This window comes from Mucor velutinosus (assembly GCF_035048745.1).
Source record: "Mucor velutinosus strain NIH1002 chromosome Unknown tig00000025, whole genome shotgun sequence".
NCBI lineage: Eukaryota > Fungi > Mucoromycota > Mucoromycetes > Mucorales > Mucoraceae > Mucor > Mucor velutinosus.
Window position 1 is genome coordinate 40545 of NW_027041922.1, and position 20661 is coordinate 61205.

Below are 20661 nucleotides of genomic sequence, written 5' to 3' on the forward strand. Positions count from 1 at the left end.
AAACCAGTTGATTAAAGCACTTGGATACCCTACTAACCCAGCTAGATTCTTTGTAAGAAAACTGGTGGTGGATGAGCAATGGCTCCATGAAAGGTCGTCAAGAGATTACACTATATTGTCAACACTCGGTTCCCTTTGTCCCAACCTAATAACGATCGAGAGCAATAAGCCAACAAGAGAGTTTTACAAACAGCTATTAGACTTACGCCGAGCTGGTCATCTTTTAAAAGTCGAACACATCAGCGAGCCAAAGCACTCTCACACAGGCAACTACTATAATACGATGATGGCTTTCAAGGACACCTTAGTTGACATCCTGGTGAATAGAGATCAAAGCATCGATCTGCCGCAAACTGGTCCCATCAAGGACGCTTTCAAGATTGCTGCTCACTTGGGCGAGTTTAAATGCCTAAAAAGGCTACATATCGATTTTGCAAAGGATGTCGCTTTGCACAAAGTTGATGAGTTGCTTGCATTATGCCCCAGCGCCAGCACACTTGAAGATGTCAAAATAACAATGGCCATCAAGACAGAAGAAGAGACATTTGATGATGATTACGTGGATGTGCATGGCATCCGCAGACTGCCCAGCGTCAACAAGTTAACATTGATCAATAGGGAACATCTTTCCAATCAAGATATGGTTTACATTATGCACAAGTTTCCAGGACTGACGCATTTGCACTCTACTACAGAGGGTCATTATTTGGAAGAGCCAGAGGTCGGGTGTTATACCTCAGAGGTTGTCCAGCAATTTTCTCGCTATATATCAAATCTCGATCGGTGTCATATCAGTCTGTTCAAGGCAGCCCCTGCGCTCATACTCGATGCCATCAGACAACTGTCAAAAGGCTTCAAAGTAGACGATCTATTAGTTTATGCAAGTGACGAAACTGATGATGAAAAATGCGCCTACCTGAACATTTTGGAGCCTACTCAAATGCAACATATGTCACACACGGTCTATCTCATTTTGCCCACATTGCACATTGATCCACTAAACCAAACTGCACTAGAGGCTTTCGCGCCGCAAGTAAAAAAGCTTCAACTCTATGGTACATTGAACCCGAAGAGGACACGCACCAATGCCACGCCATTCTCAAATGTGCAGATGACCACCAACAAAATTTTATCAGAATCAGCAGAGTACATTTTAAGCAACTTTTCTCGTCTCAGAAAATTGTGCCTCTACAATCTGATTATCAGCACTAAATCATTCACTGGAACAATACCTGCCGCGAGACTACAGCTTGAAGATGTATACATCTATCAATGCGCCCTGAATTCAAAAACATTACGCCAATTTTCTCGGTATTTGGACTTTGTCAAGCGATTCCGTTTGGAAGACGTATCCTTTTGGATCAGAGATGACTTGAGTATAGTAGATAATCAGAAAAATTACGAGATAGACATGCCATATACTGCATTTGGCACCATTTTTATGCCAGGAGACAATCGAGCGGATTCCATTCTTGTCAAGATTTGTACGGATACAACCACCAACCATTTCCTCCATGGCAGCCATCATGATGACAGCTATGAATTGACCGAACAGGGCTACAATGAGATCGAGTCTTTGGATAGCAATGCTCAGAGCATCCATGTCAAGTGTCGCCGTTTTACAGCGATTGATTTTGGCTGTTGCAAGTTCCCTATCAGTGAATGATCTATTGTGTGGAGAGTGCCGCATGTACAGCACACATTGACATCAAATAAACCTCCTGTTTTTCAGCCCAATCTTGACCTATCACAGGTGGATTCCCATCTTTTATTACCTCCTGAAAAAAAACAGTGACAGCAAAATTTACGATAATTTCATTCAATACACTCCTCTCTTTGATTCACTTACGTTTCCCCCCCCCCTCCCTCCCTTTCTTAACCGTTGTTGCTTGTTGTCTTTCTTGATTCTTTTTCAGATATGAACTTTCCATTCACTATCATCAAAAGGGCCTCAGGCATCGTTTATACATGGGAGAAGAATGATTGGTCTAGAAGACACGGCTACCAAATGCCAATCGATTTGTATCTGGTGATGCAATGGATGTGTCTGCTGCTGCTTGATTCAGGATTCTTTTGCTTCCTCATTTATTTCACTACGGCCAGATCAGCATCTACGGCCAGCCATGAAACAACACTGGAAGCGCTACTAAACGAGTTGCCGCCAACAAATGACAATCCGTACACAACTTGGAGTTGTAAAATATCCTTTTTGAGCCGAGTCGTTTAATTCTTGTTTAGCATATGCCACAAAGCCACTGTTTATCCTTAACTCTTTGCTTATACATCATGATAGGCCTCACTACCTTGGTCAAGATCCTCAGTATATCCACCTCGATGGTTGAGACCGAAGATCCAGATGTAACCAAACAGCGCCATCAAGTCAGTCGAAGTCAAACGTATGTAAGGCGGTATGGAATTCCTGTTATAGACAGCTTTACAGGCATCTGCAACATTTGTCGGATCAAAGTGTGAGTTTCTCTCTCTCTCTCTCTCTCTATCTTTATTTTGCCATGTCAACAAAAAATCACTCATCATTTGTTGGAGAGCAGATCAAAGCAAACTCGACACTGCAAACTATGCAACAAATGTGTCGGGCGGATGGATCATCATTGCAAATGGCTGAATTGCTGCATTGGACAGAGCAATTACAGGTAGATTTTAAAGGGTGGATTAGGTGAGCATGCCAACTCATGTATGGGCGTGTAGGTTGTTTCTGGTGCTGGTGATCACGGCATTCACAGCGCTATTTTGGTACACGTATATCGCCCTGTGGATTACTTGGTCATGCTTTTACGACAAGAACTCGTTCATGGTGAATGGTAAGTCATTTGTGATGAGCGGATTGATTTGATAAGCAGCTCAATGGGCCTACTAGCTTTGGGATTCTTTGACGTGGATCTAAAGCAGTATGAGGAAATCAACTTGGATCACATCTATTACATGAGTGCGGCAATAACGGTATTTATTACTCTCATTGCTCTGATATCATTTGTATCCATCACAAGATTGCTGATATTTCACATCAAACTCGGTAAATACCATGCCCATTGTCAGCTCCAAAGAAAGAAAGAAAAGACTCACTTTATCTATCAAATATCCCTCAAAAAAAAAAAAAACCTCCCCTTAAATTGCGATACACAGCTAAAATGGGCATTACGACGATTGAATACCTTAATTTACCAGCCTACAGAAACAGCCATCTTGACTCTGAATCTGACTCGGATGACGATGAATACGACGATGCCGACTACGACTCGGATTACTACTACTCAGAGGCGCATGCATGGAAGGAATCAGCGCCCAAGCCGCACCACCAATGGGCTATCTATCGTCTTTATCGCATGGTTGCACACAAGGTACGACGTGCCTGGGTTGTGACATTAAGGGCCGTCATTCCCAATTACCGCTATCGTCGTTTAAACAAGTCAAAGCATCGTCGTACCTGCGTTAACTGTTGTTTGATCTCTTGCTCGGCATCGAAAAAGCCTCATCTGCTGCCAACAACTAGTCATTTGTCATTGAAAAAGCAATCAAGGTTCAAGAAAAAAACGCATGATAACGTCAACATGGACGAGTTTTTTGCCACAAAGACGATCAGACCCATTATCACGTTGAGCGAAGAGGAGGGTGAGCCTGATTACAGTGATGATATGGGCCTTGATTTAGCCATTTTGGACGAGGAGCACGCAGTGAAGCCCAAGGCTCGTACAAGCAGCAATAAGCTTTCACGACTACTGGACATGTCGGAGGAGGATACGTTGATGCGTATACAACAAGAGCAACAGCAGCTACAAACAAACCGAGTATTGGATATACCCAAAGAGGAGGAGGAGGAGGAACACGCACTCAGCGAACTGTAAAGGCACTCTATTATACCCTATAAACTATATATGAGGATTTCTCACATGCATCGTGTACAACAAATATAATGGATTTTAATAATAACAACTGATAAACATGTTGATACATTTGTGTGTGCAAGTTTTGATTGAGGTGCATATATATATATACAAAATAAATAGCTCACTGGTAGCAAAAAAAAAAAAAAAAAAAGTATATAATGCAGAAGCATCTAGTCAACTTTGCTGTTTCCATCGTCTTTCTTCCTCCTTCTCTCCCCCCCTCTCTCTCTTTCTGTTTCTGTTTATATACACATACACATAATATCTAATACCGCTTTCCATTGACATAAACAAAATGCCCTCAGATCAATGTTGCAGACTGTCCATGACATTGGGCCAAGACTCGTTTGCATTAAACTCACAAAAGTCAACGACTCAAGTCTTTGGCACAATATACCTTACTTCCGAATCAACACGTTTCAAAGCTCCATCGTGGACACAAATACGGCTAGTAGGCAAAGAAAGAGTTGCAAGTACTAGTAAGACGTTCCTTGACGACACCTACCACTTGTCGAATCAGCCAAGCGATTGGGTCTCTGTAACAAGCAAAGAGTGGCGTTTGCCGTTTATTCTAACATGTATTCCAAACAGTATACCCAATTCGTTTCACATGGAAACCAGCACCGCATCTGCCTACATTTACTACACCCTGATTGTCACCATATCCGCTTGCATAGATCAAAAATTACTGCAGCCTATCCATTTTCATCGAACGTGCTATCCAGATGCTGCTCAACCGTCGATGGCACTGCCAAAAAGAACATTTTGGGGAATTACAAACCAGTCCAAACAACAACGATGGCAATACGAACTAGAGTTTCCAAACACACTACATGTCGAGACTGCATGTGAAAGCATATCCATACGGCTCAAGTCCTTGTTTCCGTCGCAAAAGAGCGATTGCTGTCTTGTGGGCTATCAGATCATCCAGCTGGTGCATTTGGTGGGCCAAGAAGAAAAAGAAGAGTTGTAAGTGGGCAATGAAACCATCTCTATAAAACGAAGCGTCACCTAATCTCAATGTGTAGTAGAAGCCAGCATCAAGTGTTAGCCACTGGTACTTGTTTGCTGACACTGCCCAACAAAACCTGGTCTCAGCCTTGCCAACTCACGCCTGCTTTGGACTCTACCACCGTGCTACCAACCATGACGGAGAGCCAACGAATAGCAGTGGAGCATTACATAAGATTCACGTTTGCATTCTGCAATTTGCAAGAGGAGCATCAAGAGAGTTTGGAGTTTCCAGTCAACATGACGGGATGTACCGCTTCAATGATATCGAGCCACATGGACCACATACACATGTTGGAAACAAACAGCACCTCTTGCAATGCTAGTGTAGATGACGAGATAGATAGTGCCATTGATGTATCATCTTTCAAGTCATCCTGCTCTGGTAACAATTACCTCATATATCGATTCCAGGAATTTGTTTCAAATTAAATAAACCCTGATCTAATAACAAACTTATCCGATGTTTGCGCGGTACAAACTAGGAACTATGCCAGATATAATACGTGCAGAGCCTATTGACACTATCTGCACCTTGTGTTTGAGATGCCTTTCTAGAGAGCTCTTGTGGAGGCAAATTCGCATTTTATGAAGCTGATCACTACAACTGGGTCAAATCTCGAAATGGAGGCACATTCACTTTGGTGACCATGGAACATACGTATAAGAGAAAACAAAAGTAGGTTGTATATTTATTAAACATACAGAGTGTATAAGGGTTGTAATGTAATGTTTATATGCGTGTGAGTGAAAGGTGTATGATTAAATTAATTGTATTCAATAATCTTGTATGGATTACCCGTCTTTTCCAAAAGCGCAGACCAGTAAGGCTCTAATTCGTATGAAAAGTTGTAACGACCACCAAAATCACACTCTAATTGATCAGGGTCAATGTAATCTTCCATATGCACCCACTCGTTGCTTGTGTTTTTGTTCTCCTTTTCCTCCTTTCCGTCATAAACAAATTTGATTTTGTTCTTGGTCACAGGATCCATGAATGGTGAAATGATTTTGAATGTAGCAAAAAAGAACCAGGGTGCTACAAGACACATTAGGTACAGAAACCATACAAGAAGCAAGCTTCGACTTACATTTGACAACAAACGCAATGCCCAATCTTTCGGGGTAGTGATTACCCAAAATGTCCAAAAACTTTTTACATGTTGAAACGCTGGGATTGTGAGACGCCGATGAATCTTTGAAATCGACAATGATGGCCAAATTCTCGACCAAATGAGGCATTAAACGGATACCACGCTCTAGACTATATACAATGTGCTTGATTTGACGCTCTCCATCCTTGGAGTTTTGCAATCTTGGTCTCATAATCCAGACTGGACGGCCACATTTATCGAACCCGTTAAAGTACATTTTACCTGTTTCGGCCTAAACAATAGGAAACGAGGTGTTTAGAAAAATCTTTTCCCGGAATAGAGTAACAAAGCCCATGGAAACCATATGACATTTGAGAAACCCATTCACTTATCGCATGTCTCTCTCTTTTTTTTTTTTTTTTTGTTTTTGTTTTTGTTGATAATTACCTCTGGTTTAATGTATTCAGGATCGAGTTCATCAGGACGGTAATCACGTCTCCACAGAACAGAATTCTCCAACATGGTCTTTGCATGCTATCATGAAATTTAAAGTTTAGAATGAACTGAAGTTTAAAATCGTATTACTACTATTGCCACTTACCTCATAGTCCCATTTTCTAGCACGCATATATCTTTTGACGGTACTTTCTGTGACAAAGCCTCTTTCACTAGGATAGTACTTGTCTGTTTCAGGGAGCATAATTGACTCAATGTACTGCAGGAGCTTGGCTACCTTGGCTTTTTGTTCGTCATCGAGAGGTGGATGAGTTGCAGGATTGTAATGAGCAGGAGGTGTCAATTTGGGTTCATGTGAGACAGGACCGAATTCCTCGGAGGAGGAGACTGAAGGAGACTTTGAACTGGCATTGGAGTTGGATTTGAGTCTATTGAAGACATTCATTTTGTGATTGTGTGGATAGGAAGAGGGGAAGAGGGAAAAAGAGATGATGAAAATTTAGCAATCGTATTTATATAAGGCTGCTAGACGATCGCCCTCCAAAATTTCAGTTTGTAAAACAATGGAGCGCCTTGCAAAGTTCGGTCTTTCTGTTGTTGCAAGAAAGCATCCGGATGTATTAGATTATCCGACCTCTGTTCGTCCCTTTTGCTTCCGTATAATTTATTTACACTAAACTAGTTTTAAATATCTGCTCATTCATTTTTGTTCTGATTCAATGATCTGGCCAATTTCGATACCAAATCATCCATTGTTTGCAACAGCAATTCAAATTTGCACATTTTGGTTTTTGTTTAATTTAGAATTGCTATGAAACAGATGTATCGCACAAAGATTGACTGATAATGAAAATCTTGTGTACCTTTTTTTTTTTTTTTTTTTTTTTTTTTTTTTTTTTTTTTTCCAAGCGCTCGTTGCAAGCATTTCTTGTATTGACACAAGAAATGAAGAGGAATTGTTTATTTTAACTGTAATTGATCAGTCCTTTGAAGCGTTTGCCTTGTAGAATGGTTTAAGCGCAAATCTCTTTTGATTCGTACTTGTCGCAATGGAACATGCCGATATTTATATGAGTAATAAAAAGCCAGAAAGGCATAAATCATGTCACCTTTCATTTCATTGGGTCCATGATGATTATATACTAATAGAAAGCAATTGAGGCGTTTGATCCTACATTTCCGTCCATCACATGCTTCTTATTTGACTAGTATATCAATGTGATGTAATTCGTCTATCATTTCTATACGATTAAAGGAAATACGGCAAGCCTTATTAATGATACTATCTACGGCCATCACTCGCCGAACATTTGTTGTATTCTTACGGAGCTCAATTTAAACTATGCCTTGAAACCCTGTATTGTGCATTTCATTACTCCTCAGGGCTTTTATACCATTGCTTAGGTACATGCTCAATTGTAAATGTGCGTACGTATTTACAGTAGCGAGGGGCACATGAGCAGTAATACTATACTAAAAGACAGCGATACCGCCTCAATCTTCTTGAACCGCAGCAAAAAAAAAAAAAAAAAGTGTTTGTCATCATTTAGATGTACATATCAAGAACAAACAGTCGTCGATCTTTTTGATGTGTTACTCTATCCTCCGCTTTCTGGCCTTGAAGCACCATGTCAATTGTGTATATCAGTTGCATACAGAAAATCCCTTCAATGCTCATTCAAGTCTACTGTGGTAAATTCATAATTCCCCTTTAATCAGTATTCTGGTCAACAATTCCATCATCATTAGCATCATCAGAAAAGCATTTAGGCCAGCCAGCAGCAATGCCGCCACCAAAATCGATTCAAACTCAGTTTATTCTTTTCTGTTCAACATTGGACAGATTTCGTCTTTTTTCGACTTCTTTAATCTTTTTTGTGGGATTCGACTATATGAACTGTGGTTATCATCCGATGCTTCCTAATACATTCTTGGAATACTTTTCAAGGCGCTTCCAATGGTGCCAAATAAAATGGGTGTTTTGACTGAGCGTATTGAGCAGCTTTAGAAAATATGAAATGAGGTTTCTGGCCAAAATGTCAAGATTTTGCATATGGAGGTTGCACAAACAAAGTTCCAGGGGTTGCTTTGGTTCAATAACATCATTTTGATTTAGTATATACCATAGGAATAGTCTTCATTTTTAAGATAAAAAACGCGATCATTTGATTTTTGATGAAAGCCATGAGGGGTACCTCATGCTTTTTGGTCGATTTTTGGCCATGTTTTTTTGGTCCCCAAAAACTTAAGCAATAGTGGCAAGAAGTAACTGCCAGATGAGAGCAATTGTTTAGTGCTATTCTGGCCATCTAAAACCACCTTGAACGCAAGAAAACGCAGCTCAAATGCACTCATATTTTGCTGTATTAGGGACACTAAGGACCAAAAAGGGGTGATACCAGCACGCTGCTTGCCGTATATGAAGTAGCTACGTGTATATGGATGCAGAGCATCACATAGGAATCGGATCCATAGATAATATGAAGGGTTTTTATGTGTAAGTGGAGGGTCAAAATGAAAGCAGCAGTAATTTGATAAGAGATGCAAGGGCAAGCGGTAGCGCGAGCTGCCGCTGCGCTGATTGCTTCTCACCGAATTGAAGCGAAGGTAGAGAGCCATCCGAGGAATAAACACTCGTATGTTGTATTAGAGATTTAAGATATGCAGAGAGCCTACTTATAACCGCACCAGGTTTCCAAGGTAAAAATTATTTAGATGATAGATGGTATAGATTGGTAATTTTGGGATAATAATTGAATCTAAGGATAGGGGCAGATATGGATTCTTGGTAAGGTTGATTTCTGGGCAATTTTATTAAGTGATTTGGATTGCTTGAATTATTACTTGTAGAGCTTCTGAACCAGGAGAGACCAATCTACGCTGATGTAACGGCTAACCTAAACGATTAAAGCGGACGTTTGGGTCCTGCTCAGTATATCTCACGGTAATATGATACAGAATTTTCTCTGCTCCATTCAGCTAGTGGCTTCTTCCTGAAAATAATACAAATACTTGTCATTTTTATAGGATTGGAAGCGTATAGCACTGATGATTACGTGTTTTCAGAAATCAATTGACAGACAGGAAGGGATTCAATGAAGATTTGATAATAATAGTTGAGCCAGATAGACAGATGAGGTGAAGAGGTAGAATGGAGTAGATTGTGAAATTGATCGAAGCGTTTCCAACAATTGGAAACACGTAGCAATCTTGAAATCATTTGTTTTCTTCAGCTATTGCACTGATAAGCACTGACTAAAACTGGGACACGGCATCATTAGACATTAATGATGCAAATCGACAGACGTCTACTTTAATTGAAGGGGATGCTTGCCAACCTGAAGTTCATAACACTCTAAAGCAAGCATACACACCCCCGTTTTTTTTTTTTTTTTTTTGGCTTGTAAACTGTAAATTGGCTAATAAGGCATTATTTTATTCTCAAACAAAATTTACATGAACGGATTAACAGGATAAATGTTGATAATGGGTGGGGAGCGTTCGACATTGACTTGGATTCTAACAGTCAACTTTGAGAAGGATTCAAATCTTTGCATCTTGGTAGTTTCATCGATCAAGTTATCGCTCAGCAATTCTTTGGGAATTTCGTAAGCAAGCTTTGAGGCAACTGAATAATCGTTGTCCTCGTCTTCTTCATCACTGACCGTGCCGTAAGAGAGTTGAGTACCAGAGGGCTCCACATAGTTATCGTCCAGTTTTCTGTTGTGATCCCATTCTCTGTTGGATTCAACGCCCTCTTTCCAATAAGCAGCCAAAGCTGTTTTATTGGGATCATAGACAAACTTTTCAATGGGCAGAGCATCCATGTGAATACGCTTTTCAAGACCATACTCAGGGACCAAAATTTCGAAGCAATCCTTCAATACTTGCGTAACAATGGCAGCACAGATTACAGGCATCTTGCGTTGGGTTTCCAACATATGGAGGTAATGGGCCAGATACAGCTGGATGTTCATATCTTGAGAGTTCTTGGCACCTTCCTTGCGTTCATTGCAATGAGTTGCAGCAGAAGTAACTGATTTCTTTTGGTAGCCACAGGACTCCTTGTTATTGATGGCGGCTTCCAGTTGGCGATGGACAATGATATCAGCAAAACGACGAATGGGAGATGTAAAGTGAGTGTACAAAGGCACATTCAATGCATAATGTCTGTACTTGACCATGTCGCAAGTACCAGTACAAAAGTATTTGGCTCGTTGCATGGGCTTCACAGCTAATAAGCGCAAAACAGCTTTGGCATCCTCGCTTTCGATTGCACTAAAAGACTTTTGCATGGAACCAGCGGTAGAAGCATCGAAAGAGTATCCTAAATTCTCGGCAATCTTGATGAATTCGTTCTAAAGCAGCTGTTAGTAACCATGTGCTGCAATGATACACTTGACAAACTTACCAGAGTTCTTTCATGAGGAGGCGAGTGTTGACGGAGGAGGGCTTCATTGGGATAGTGTTTGGCGATTTTCTCTGCAACACTCATATTAGCACGGAGCATAAACTCTTCAATCAAACGGTTGGCATCCTTTTGCTCGTAGATAGAGACACCACAGGGCTCACCAAGGTCGTTCAGCTTGAATGAAAGACGAATAGAGTTGATCGAAAGGGCACCATTGGAGAAACGACGTTCGCGCATTTGCTTTGAGATGGCGTAGAGATACTTGATGTCTTGTTCGACTTCTGATACACTGAATATTTTGACAGAGGCGGTCTTGGGTAAGCCATGGTCCTCAATGACGCTTTGAGCATCTTCATAAGCCAGCTTGGCACAAGATCTAAACAAACCATTCAGTATTCAGCTAAAACACAATGTTTTCACCCAACTTACTTGATGACAGATTTACCAAACCATGTGTCCTTGATATTACCAGCACCATCCATCTTCCAGATAACAGAGAAAGCAAGTCGTTCAACGCCTGGGTTCAGACTGCACAATTGCTCGCATAGCAAGGCAGGCAACATGGGAATGACACGATCGCACAAGTAAGTACTAGTTCCTCTATCAAAAGCTTCGTGATCCAAAGCAGTATGTTGATGAACGAAATGAGATACATCCGCAATGTGAACGCCAATCTCAAACTCATTCTCTGCGAGTTTAGTAACGTGAACGGCGTCATCGAGATCTTTGGCAGTTGCGGGATCAATAGTGAAAATACGAGTACCTCGAAGATCACGGCGTTTGTCGATTTCAGACTGAGAGATAGACCAAGGCGTTTCAGGCAATCCCTTGAGGGCCTTTTGGCCGAATGGCTGCTCCACAATGCCATTGTCCTGCAGCACTGCTTGAGTTTCAGCAACGATATTACCGATATGGCCAAGTTCACGCAAAACAGTGCCAAAAGGGTTCATGGAATCAATGGGCCAACGTGTGATTCTAGCAACCATGAGCAGGTTCTTGTACTTTTCTTCATTCTTGAGAATATCAGCAGGTGCATGCTTGAGTTGGATAGCAATCAAGGGTTTGCGAGTATCTGTGGGCTTGAACCACACGAGGCGAATATGCTTGTTGTTGTCGGGTGTATTTGCAGTTTCGCTGCTATCTTCATCGTCATTCTCCGCAGGTGTGCTGGTGTCCCCTTCGTTCTCCTGGATTGGCATTTTGACAGGCGCAGGTGCGTTTCGATGGATTGAGAGAATACCAGAGCAGACTTGATTCTTGTTTGTAGCTGCGATGGCAACCACCTTACCAACATACTTGGGTTTACCTTTATCATCTTGTCCTTCGTCTTGAGGTGGTCTTTCAACCGCTGTGCTGTGTCTCTGCTCACGCTTCTGAGCCATGGATTCCTTCTTCTTTGCCCAAACAGACTCGAGATCCAATAATTCCACAATAACCGTATCCCCGTCCAACGCACGATTGCGGTCATGCTGCCCATTGATAAAGATGTCTGAATCCAAGGTGTCGCAAGTGACATAGGCATCACTACGACTACGCTTGCTGATACGCAAAACACCCTTATACAAAAGCCCCTTCCCCACCTTTTCATGCCATATCTTGGGATCCAGGTAACGGTCAAATCGGACTCGGCTTGTCTTTGCATTGTGGATAATATCGTTTGGGTGGCAATAGTCCTCTTGGCTGTTGTTCTTCATCCCCTTTTTGATTTCCTTCATTTCTTGTTTCCTCTCGTCTTGAGTCACTTGGTTTGTCTTTTTGGCGGAAATGACAGTTGTCTTTCTCTTTTCTTCTTTGACGAAAACGACGGGCTTGACAGGTGTCCCCAATGTGGTGATTGATTTCTGTTTTTTACCATCGCTTGGCTTGGTCTTTTCGACGGGCTTTTTGGTTTCCAAAACGGCAACAGAGGAAGGGGTTTCTTCAACGTTGGTAATACTAGCTGGTTTTTTGCTAACCTTTGTCTTGGCCTCTTTGGTCTTGGCAATGGCGGTTTTCTCATTGTTGGCGGTTTTAGCAGCCTTCTTCTTTTTGCCGAGCTTTTCGGTGGTCAAGAAAGCAGGAGGAGGGATCTCTGCATGACGATCTGATTCATAAATTTCTGTTAGTCATCGCAACAGGCCATTTGGAGCATTTTCTTACTTTTTGCACTAGGGGATGAATTGTTTGAGTTTCTTGAAGCATCTCCAGTTGCTGAAGTCGAATAGGAAAACTTGGGTGATGCTTTCTCATGATGATGCTTGATCTTGTTTGTGAGAGGGGCAAAGTAGATGGGACCACGTTTTTCATCCAGAATGAATGGATCGCGAAGGGCATCATGCAAGCTCTGATAGTCAATCGAATATTCCCCTTGCTCCAATACTTGGTTGGCGACCTCCGAGAGCGGCTCTCTAGTAGTAGATGCCTTCTTCTTCTTTCCATTCGCTTTCTTGCTACTCTTGATGCCGGTTTCACTGTGCTTTGAATCCGCAGTATCAGCACTCTTGGATGTGGGAATCGAGTTTGGTCCATCCTCACAAGGAACCACATTCTCCTTGTCATCTTCATGATTGACCTTCTTCTTGGGCTTTCTAGCCTTCTTCTTTTTGGGCTTTTCCTTCAACGCCTCAGTCTCTGTTTGCTGAACATTCTCCTTGCTCTCATTCTCAGTTGTAGCTGGTTTGGCCTTCTTCTTGGGGCCATTACGACGCGTCTTGGGCGCACTGTCGCTCTTGCTCAACGTACTGTCAGCTTGAGCCTCTTGATGCGCATTCAGATTCTTCTCAACGGCCTTATATAAGATATGGTCTTGGTCAGTGTGTCGATTTTCATAGTGAAACACCAACATACAACTTACATTGACAGGCTCATTGATATGACTGTTGCTTTCTCCTTCTTTCATACAGCTTGATGTTGGAAATTGGAGTGATTAAAAAGTGAGTAATTTGAATATATAAACAATTAAAGAAAGATGTATAGATGACTGTTGTCATGCTCTTTTTAAATGATGGGCAACCAGCTGCCAAGACTGCTTTATACGTTGCTACGGCAACAACGTTTGGAAGCATGAAATTAGGTTGGATCGAATGAAAGCCAGTCCGTCTACGCAGCAAAGATTGAGAACAAGTTACACGCCATCTACTGATCCGTAGCCTTAGTGTAAAGATAAAAAGAAAGAGATATGCTAGCAAAGTTAAAAACAGCTGGATCTATACTTGATTGATTCCAATGAATCCATGTTGTTGCTTGCAATAGCAATTACAATAACAATATGATGCCAGCAACATGGCCTTAAGCAATTGATATAGTAGATCTTGTTAAATCAGCTTGCGCTGATAAATAGTTTCATTTTATGAATTTCGAGGGCAGCATGTGGTAGAAGGGTCAAATACAGCGATCTGAAAGCGATTTAAGAACGATATTAGAGCGATCTGGAAGCGATCTGCTTACTGGATGGTGGTTTGTTTAAAGGCTTCTTTTTGTACATCCAAGGGTAAATGAGTTTTTAGTTGCCCTTAACAGTCTTTAAAAATCATGGATCGTCTTCCGCTTGAAATATTTTATCAAATAACAGCTCAAATGAGACGTAACGAAGAGCAAAATCTGTCGCTCTTGTGGACATAGATACCTAATTATCTCTGTCCGAAATGCCTAACCTTCAACGTCTAACTATCAAGAGTGTGTCTGGTCAAGCTAAAATTGACCTAGATCACATTATGAATGAAGTGAAGCAACTGGCATCGCTGGTTGTAGCAGATTGTATTATTGGGCCTATTGAAAACGACGCTGAAGACAGCAGCTTTGTAACAAAGTCAGAGAGCCTGGCATTGAAGGACATAGCTTTACCCAATGCGCCCTGCTCAGATGTGGATCAATACAATAGACACATGCCGTATATTGCAAGAAAATGCTTTTTATTGTGCAGTGTAACTATCAATGACAAGCTTCAAGACCCCAATGGACTGTTCAAGGTGGATTTTACTCATTTCAAGCTGGCTTCTATCGACATCCGCACTTCAAATATGGAGTACTACAAAATACTAGCCGATCTATCTCGCTGCGCTCGATGTCAGCGTCGTCCTGTGGGCTCTTGCCAAAGACATTTTAAATCAGATATAATAAAATTTTGGTATATCAAGTAGATTTTAAACGATTAATTATTAGCAGCAGAATGTTATATCAGAGCCAGAAGGAGAAGAGAAGGTATCTCTCTCAGCACCTTTTAGCTTACACTGATACCATACAAAGCCTATTATTAAGACGACGTGAAAGAAAATACAAGTTTTATGCATCATTTGTATACCACAATCTCCATTTTCTGATCATAACATTCGCTGCGGCTAATGCTCTTAATAAGATGGCGACATAAAGCTGGCCATAAGTAAATACAGGACTTGTTGTGTAAGATCTACAGCGACTTTTTTGAGATATAGTCATTGCAAAAGACTCCTTCATGAGGCAAAGCTCCCCTAAAAAATATATTCAGGCTATTTAATTGCCCTTTCAATTCCATGATCCCCATTTAAGCAGCATCGCAATCATCATTGTCATCAACAGAAAGGCATTTAGGTCAGCCAGCAGCAATGCCGCCACCAAAACTGATTCAAAGTCAGTATATTTGTTTCTGTTCAAGATTGGACAGATTTTGTCTTTTTTCGACTTCTTTAATTTATTTCAAGATATTCGACTATGTAAATTGTGATAATCATCCGATGCATCCTAATGCATTCTTAGTATACTGTTCAAGGCGCTTCCAATGGTATTAATTGTAATAAGTGTTTTGACTGAAATTACTGAGCAATTTAATAAAATTTGAAATGAGGTTTTTAGCGAAAATAGCCATATTTTGCATATGAAAACCTCATAAACGTGTTTTCAGAGGTTGCTTTGGATCGAGAGAAACATTTTGATTCAATATATACTATAGTAAAAGTTTTCATTTTCAAGGTGAAAAACGCGATCGTTTGATTTTCGATGAAAACCATGAGGTACCCCCTCATGCTTTTTGGTCGATTTTTGGCCATGTTTTTTAGGTCTTCAAAAAGTTGAGCAAACGTGTCAAGAAGTTACTACTACTCAAGTACAATTGTTTGGCATTATTCCAGTGACTCAGAAAGATCTACATGTCAAGATATGAAGGCTTGAAAGCTATCAAATTTGGTTATGTATTGCTTTATAGAGTGTATTTCCAGGGCATAAATCACATCTTTGGTAGCTGCAATTTACTGGAAAGGCAGTTCTGCAGCCTTTGCAACTTCTAAATCGAATAGAAGGCATATTGACTTTGGTAAGACTAATTCATGCAAATTTTGGTGCGTTTTGTTGTTGGTAAGCTTGATAATAATGGAAATGAAAACCCGAATTTGCTGCTTGAACACTATGGTTTTACACCTTTGCTTGGTTACGGTAAAACCCATTAAGACTAATATTACCAAATGCTGAATTAGATGCAATCTCACTACGTTCAACGACGGTGTCGCCCTGCGGGCTGTCGCCGTAGACATTTCAAATCAGTAAAAATAAAATCTGCTATATAAGTAGGTTTCAGACATCCAATTATTAATTTAGAGAATGAGAAATCGAATCTGCTTCTGAATACTATAGTTTTAAACCTTCGCTTCGCTGCGATTAAGCCCTCGTATAGATCAATGTTACCAAGTATTGGATTAGACGCCTTATTACAATGGCTTTGCATTTTTGCGTCGCTACGGTAAAACCCCCCTATAAATCAATGCTAACCAATGTTGGATTAAATGCATTATTATGTTCTTAGTATATATATATATATATATATATATATATTAGATACAACGAGCATTACATTGCAAGGCACAAACTCGATGAGACTGAAAGCTGACATTCTACAGCAAGAGGCCTGATTTGAATGACGGTTCACATGTTACAATCGTCTACGAAGGCTGCTATACTAACGTGAAAATTGAGAACTACGATATACCCAAATGGTGAATGCTACATATATCCATTGATCGTTAAATATAACATTATATTCACGTGAATAAATAGCCTCATACTAGTTTCAGTCTATAGTGTTATAATCTCTTGTCCAAGAAGTGACACGCCTGCTGCTGCCAGGCAACTAATGTTACTTGTCAAAAAAATATTGAATCTGGAACGTCTATGCTATAATATAACCTTTTCTCCACGTACTCAATCTTCAGAAGAAGATAGCGTCTAGAGTATCCGTCACCAGAAAGTGCGATTTATACCAAGCGTAAAGTATCACAAATGAAAGGGGTATTCTCACAAGCTATGTGCTACAAACCTTAATTTGTTGCGGCACTACATATCACAAATAGGTTCCTGTTTAGAAATAATATAGTAGCAGAATGCAAATTTGACATGTGTATTTGTAAGAATTACACAAACAAGGTGCCTTTTTTCACGATTGAAAATGATGCCATTTAATACAGATAAAGTTTTACTTCTGTACAGGCGTAATGTGAGATATCATACCATGATACCCAGCCTGCTCCCGTCAAGCGGTGATCTATATTAATCCAGGTCAATTAGCAGAATAGCTAAAAATACGTATCATCTGATAAAAGCTCAAATGGTATGGATTCAGTTGCAGAAACATGTCTTGCAGAATATCAAGATTGCTAATCGTTCATCCCAAATACAATGACTCAGAAAATGTGATCAAATGTCGAGGCGTCGCAGGCCCATGTTTCATGCCTTGCTTTGGAGGGTCAACGGGACCCATCACCCTGTGTATTTGGAACATCCCACAGCACATTGCTTCTGATTACTATGCTTTGCACTGTATTTGAAAGGTCGGAATGATCCTCAGCAAGTATAGTAAGATGCGTATGCATCGAGTACATCACCTTGCGAGTTCCTGCCAATGCATACATTGGGCCATGCTATCCGGCACGTTATCAGCCCTGACCTGAATTGTAAGTGTAACAGCAATCAACTCAAATGCGTCTGGGATGCAAGAACCGATGGAGACACTTTGCCTTATTGTTTGCGTGTGAAAAGACTGCTTCTCGTTTGATCTTAGTCAATGTGCACCGGAACCAAAGCACATCCCAACCAATGAGTCTAATCAACATGACGTAGCTACCAATGAGAAAAGTTTTGCTTCAAGCCTTCAAGATTTCCCTTCGATCCCTTAGGCTTGTATAAATTGGGGGACCCCATTTTGGAGGCCATAGAAATTGGATTTTGAATCAAAAAAAAAAAAAAAAAGAAAAAATCTCCCTCTTTTTCTTTACAACAATTTACATCAAAAAGAAAAAAAATTTGGACAACATAGCAAAGTGTGGTTCCGTTTTTTGTTTATAAAAACTTTCCCTCTTACGGCTCTCGTCTTGTCTCTTCTATTACATAAAATACAGCCCCACTCTCCTTCTTCTCTCGCTATAAAAAATGGCCAATTCCCAATCAGTCAGTTTCGAGGACGAAATCATCAATTACGATGACGATCCGCTGGACAGTAATCACCGTCAGCCACATCAGTCTCAACACAGCTACTACAACGACTCGGATGACAGCTTGTATGCTCCCTTGCAACAGCAGCAACAGCAGCAACAGCAGCAGAAATCCAATGTGTTCCAGCAACGCCGCTCTGGTCCAATGCCTCATTCCAACGAAATCATAGATCAATCTCGTTCCCATGACGCTGAAAAGGTCGTTGAGGTGTCGCCCAACGAGCGCTATGTTCGCCTTAATACACTACTAGGTAAAGGTGCTTACAAGGTGGTATACAAGGCTATTGACCGAGAAGAAGGGTACGAGGTAGCATGGAACACCATGCAAGCGACCAAATCCATCGACAACAAGGAAATGGAGCATGAGATTGGCATCCTCAAGTCTGTGCGCCATCCCAACATCATTGCCTTCCATGATGCTTGGTATCAAAAGAACGAATTTGTGTTTGTGACCGAATTGATGACCTCTGGCACGCTGCGAGAGTACATTCGCAAATTAAGCTTGCCCAATATCAAGATTGTGAAGCGTTGGTCTCGCCAGATTCTCAAGGGATTGGCGTATTTGCATGGCTACAACCCCTCCATCATTCACCGCGACATCAAATGCGACAACATCTTTATCAATGGTGCTCACGGCGAAGTCAAGATTGGCGATATGGGTACGGCCGAGATGAAGATGGGCAAAAAGTACACCATCATTGGCACTCCCGAGTTCATGGCGCCTGAAATGTATGAGGAGCAAGGTTACAATGAAAAGGTCGACATTTACGCATTTGGCATGTGTTTGCTGGAAATGGTGACAGGCGACTATCCCTATGGCGAATGTAAGAATGCTGCTCAAATCTACAAAAAGGTGTCTTCTGTAAGTCTATTTTTGAGCATGTTGCTGGTTGAAACCACACTAATTTTTTGAACAGGGAGTTAAACCAGCTAGTCTGTTGGAAGTTCAAAATGAAGAAGTTCGTAAAATCATTGACAACTGTCTAGGCGAAGAGGACAAGAGAATGTCTGCTCAAGAGATACTGGAACACACCTTTCTTGCTGTTGAACCCGATGTCGTTTTGCTCGCTGCTGACCCAGCTCACGTCCATTTGACGCTCCAAGTTGTCTTTAAGGGCATGGATAAACTTTCAGTCAAGTTTGATTTTAATGTCGAGACGGACACTGCTGAACAAGTGGTTCGTGAGATGGTAAGGCTACTTGGTGCGACATTACCTTATAAATTAAGTCGCTAAACTTGTTTTGTACATCTTCTAGATTGAAGAGCAAGTGCTTCCCGAGCGATATCAGCATCACATCACCAAGGAGATCAATCGCATACTGAGAGACATTGAGAAGCCTAGCAACAGCGGAGGAGACAACGATCAGGACGACCAAAGCAAGGAGTCTGTATGGAGACGCGAGAGCGATATCAGATCCGAGCTGGAAAGAACACGCGAAGAGTTGGATAGAGCGGCTGAGCATATGTTGGAAGTAGAAACCAGATGTGATGGCTATGAATGCCGTGCCCGTGAGGCTGAAATTCGATATCGTGATGCTATCCGTAGTCTGCGTGAAATCAAGGAAACGCAACAACTGTCAACTGAACAATTGGAAGTGCTGAAAAAGAATCCTCGTTTCAACCATGACTTGAAGATTGACACGTCTCGCCTTAAGCGTGCCGATAATGCCACCACCACTGCTGTTCGGCTTGCATCCGTCTTTAATGACCCTGCTCCACCTCAAAGTGCATTATCGACGGGTAGTAATGGAAGTGTCAAGAGCGAGCCTGCCAAGCGATCGGATCGTGTGTATGATTCGCCCTCTCCTCCATTGACCGCCAACATTACACGTGAAGCCCTTGTGTCTAGAATCCTCGAAGGTAATTTAGTCTTGTCTACTGCCCATGTGCAATACTAATAACACTGCTTTGATGATACAGAATATGCCGATGACACTGACATTGAATTATTCGTACGGGATTGTGCAATTGCAAGCCATCGTAATATTGAAAAAGCACATGAATGGGCCAACAAACTAAAGAATCAGGATATCATGACGGTGGGTGACCTTCGTGATTTGCACGATGAAGATTGGAGTGGTATTGGTTTGACTGTATTTGCTTTGCGTGCACTCAAGAACATGCTCAAGGGTAAAAAGCAAGCTACGATTGCAGTCAACAACAGTAGCAGCAGTGCTAACGGAACGCCATCTAACTCTGCTCCCAGTTCTGCCCGTGTATCTCCTCCTTTGTAAAAAAAAAAAAAAAAAAAAAAAAAAAAAAAAAAAAAAAAAGTAAAGTTCAGACTGCAGGCCTTTCTAAACACCCACCACCTCTATTATAGATTTCCCGTTTTCAACCTATCATCCCTCATCTG

The 20661-nt window shown here is 41.2% G+C and overlaps 7 protein-coding genes across 7 annotated transcripts; 5 read left to right on the top strand and 2 right to left on the bottom strand.

Moving 5' to 3' along the window:
* Positions 1–283: 283 nt before the first annotated feature.
* ATC70_000014 (uncharacterized protein) lies at positions 284–1666 on the top strand (the record flags this gene model as incomplete). The annotated part of the gene is made up of 1 exon (XM_064819436.1): positions 284–1666. One exon carries the CDS (start codon positions 284–286, stop codon positions 1664–1666), a length of 1383 nt encoding a protein of 460 aa, XP_064677571.1.
* A 620-nt stretch (positions 1667–2286) lies between these two features.
* On the top strand, positions 2287–3860 carry ATC70_000015 (uncharacterized protein; the record flags this gene model as incomplete). The annotated part of the gene is made up of 7 exons (XM_064819437.1): positions 2287–2396; positions 2441–2468; positions 2550–2651; positions 2707–2751; positions 2801–2819; positions 2876–3031; positions 3142–3860. The coding sequence occupies 7 exons, from the start codon at positions 2287–2289 to the stop codon at positions 3858–3860; spliced, it is 1179 nt and encodes a 392-aa protein (XP_064677572.1).
* Positions 3861–4197: 337 nt separating this feature from the next.
* Positions 4198–5345, top strand: ATC70_000016 (uncharacterized protein; the record flags this gene model as incomplete). Its single annotated transcript, XM_064819438.1, has 2 exons — positions 4198–4871; positions 4931–5345. 2 exons carry the CDS (start codon positions 4198–4200, stop codon positions 5343–5345), a joined length of 1089 nt encoding a protein of 362 aa, XP_064677573.1.
* A 335-nt stretch (positions 5346–5680) lies between these two features.
* Positions 5681–6908, bottom strand: ATC70_000017 (CRAL-TRIO domain-containing protein; the record flags this gene model as incomplete). The annotated part of the gene is made up of 4 exons (XM_064819439.1): positions 5681–5952; positions 6005–6299; positions 6455–6541; positions 6609–6908. 4 exons carry the CDS (start codon positions 6906–6908, stop codon positions 5681–5683), a joined length of 954 nt encoding a protein of 317 aa, XP_064677574.1.
* Positions 6909–9915: 3007 nt separating this feature from the next.
* ATC70_000018 (uncharacterized protein) lies at positions 9916–13752 on the bottom strand (the record flags this gene model as incomplete). Its single annotated transcript, XM_064819440.1, has 5 exons — positions 9916–10821; positions 10875–11250; positions 11304–12957; positions 13014–13641; positions 13708–13752. The coding sequence occupies 5 exons, from the start codon at positions 13750–13752 to the stop codon at positions 9916–9918; spliced, it is 3609 nt and encodes a 1202-aa protein (XP_064677575.1).
* A 745-nt stretch (positions 13753–14497) lies between these two features.
* Positions 14498–14992, top strand: ATC70_000019 (uncharacterized protein; the record flags this gene model as incomplete). Its single annotated transcript, XM_064819441.1, has 1 exon — positions 14498–14992. The coding sequence occupies one exon, from the start codon at positions 14498–14500 to the stop codon at positions 14990–14992; it is 495 nt and encodes a 164-aa protein (XP_064677576.1).
* A 3250-nt stretch (positions 14993–18242) lies between these two features.
* Positions 18243–20539, top strand: ATC70_000020 (uncharacterized protein; the record flags this gene model as incomplete). The annotated part of the gene is made up of 4 exons (XM_064819442.1): positions 18243–19166; positions 19222–19494; positions 19562–20165; positions 20226–20539. 4 exons carry the CDS (start codon positions 18243–18245, stop codon positions 20537–20539), a joined length of 2115 nt encoding a protein of 704 aa, XP_064677577.1.
* Between the last annotated feature and the right edge of the window lie 122 nt (positions 20540–20661).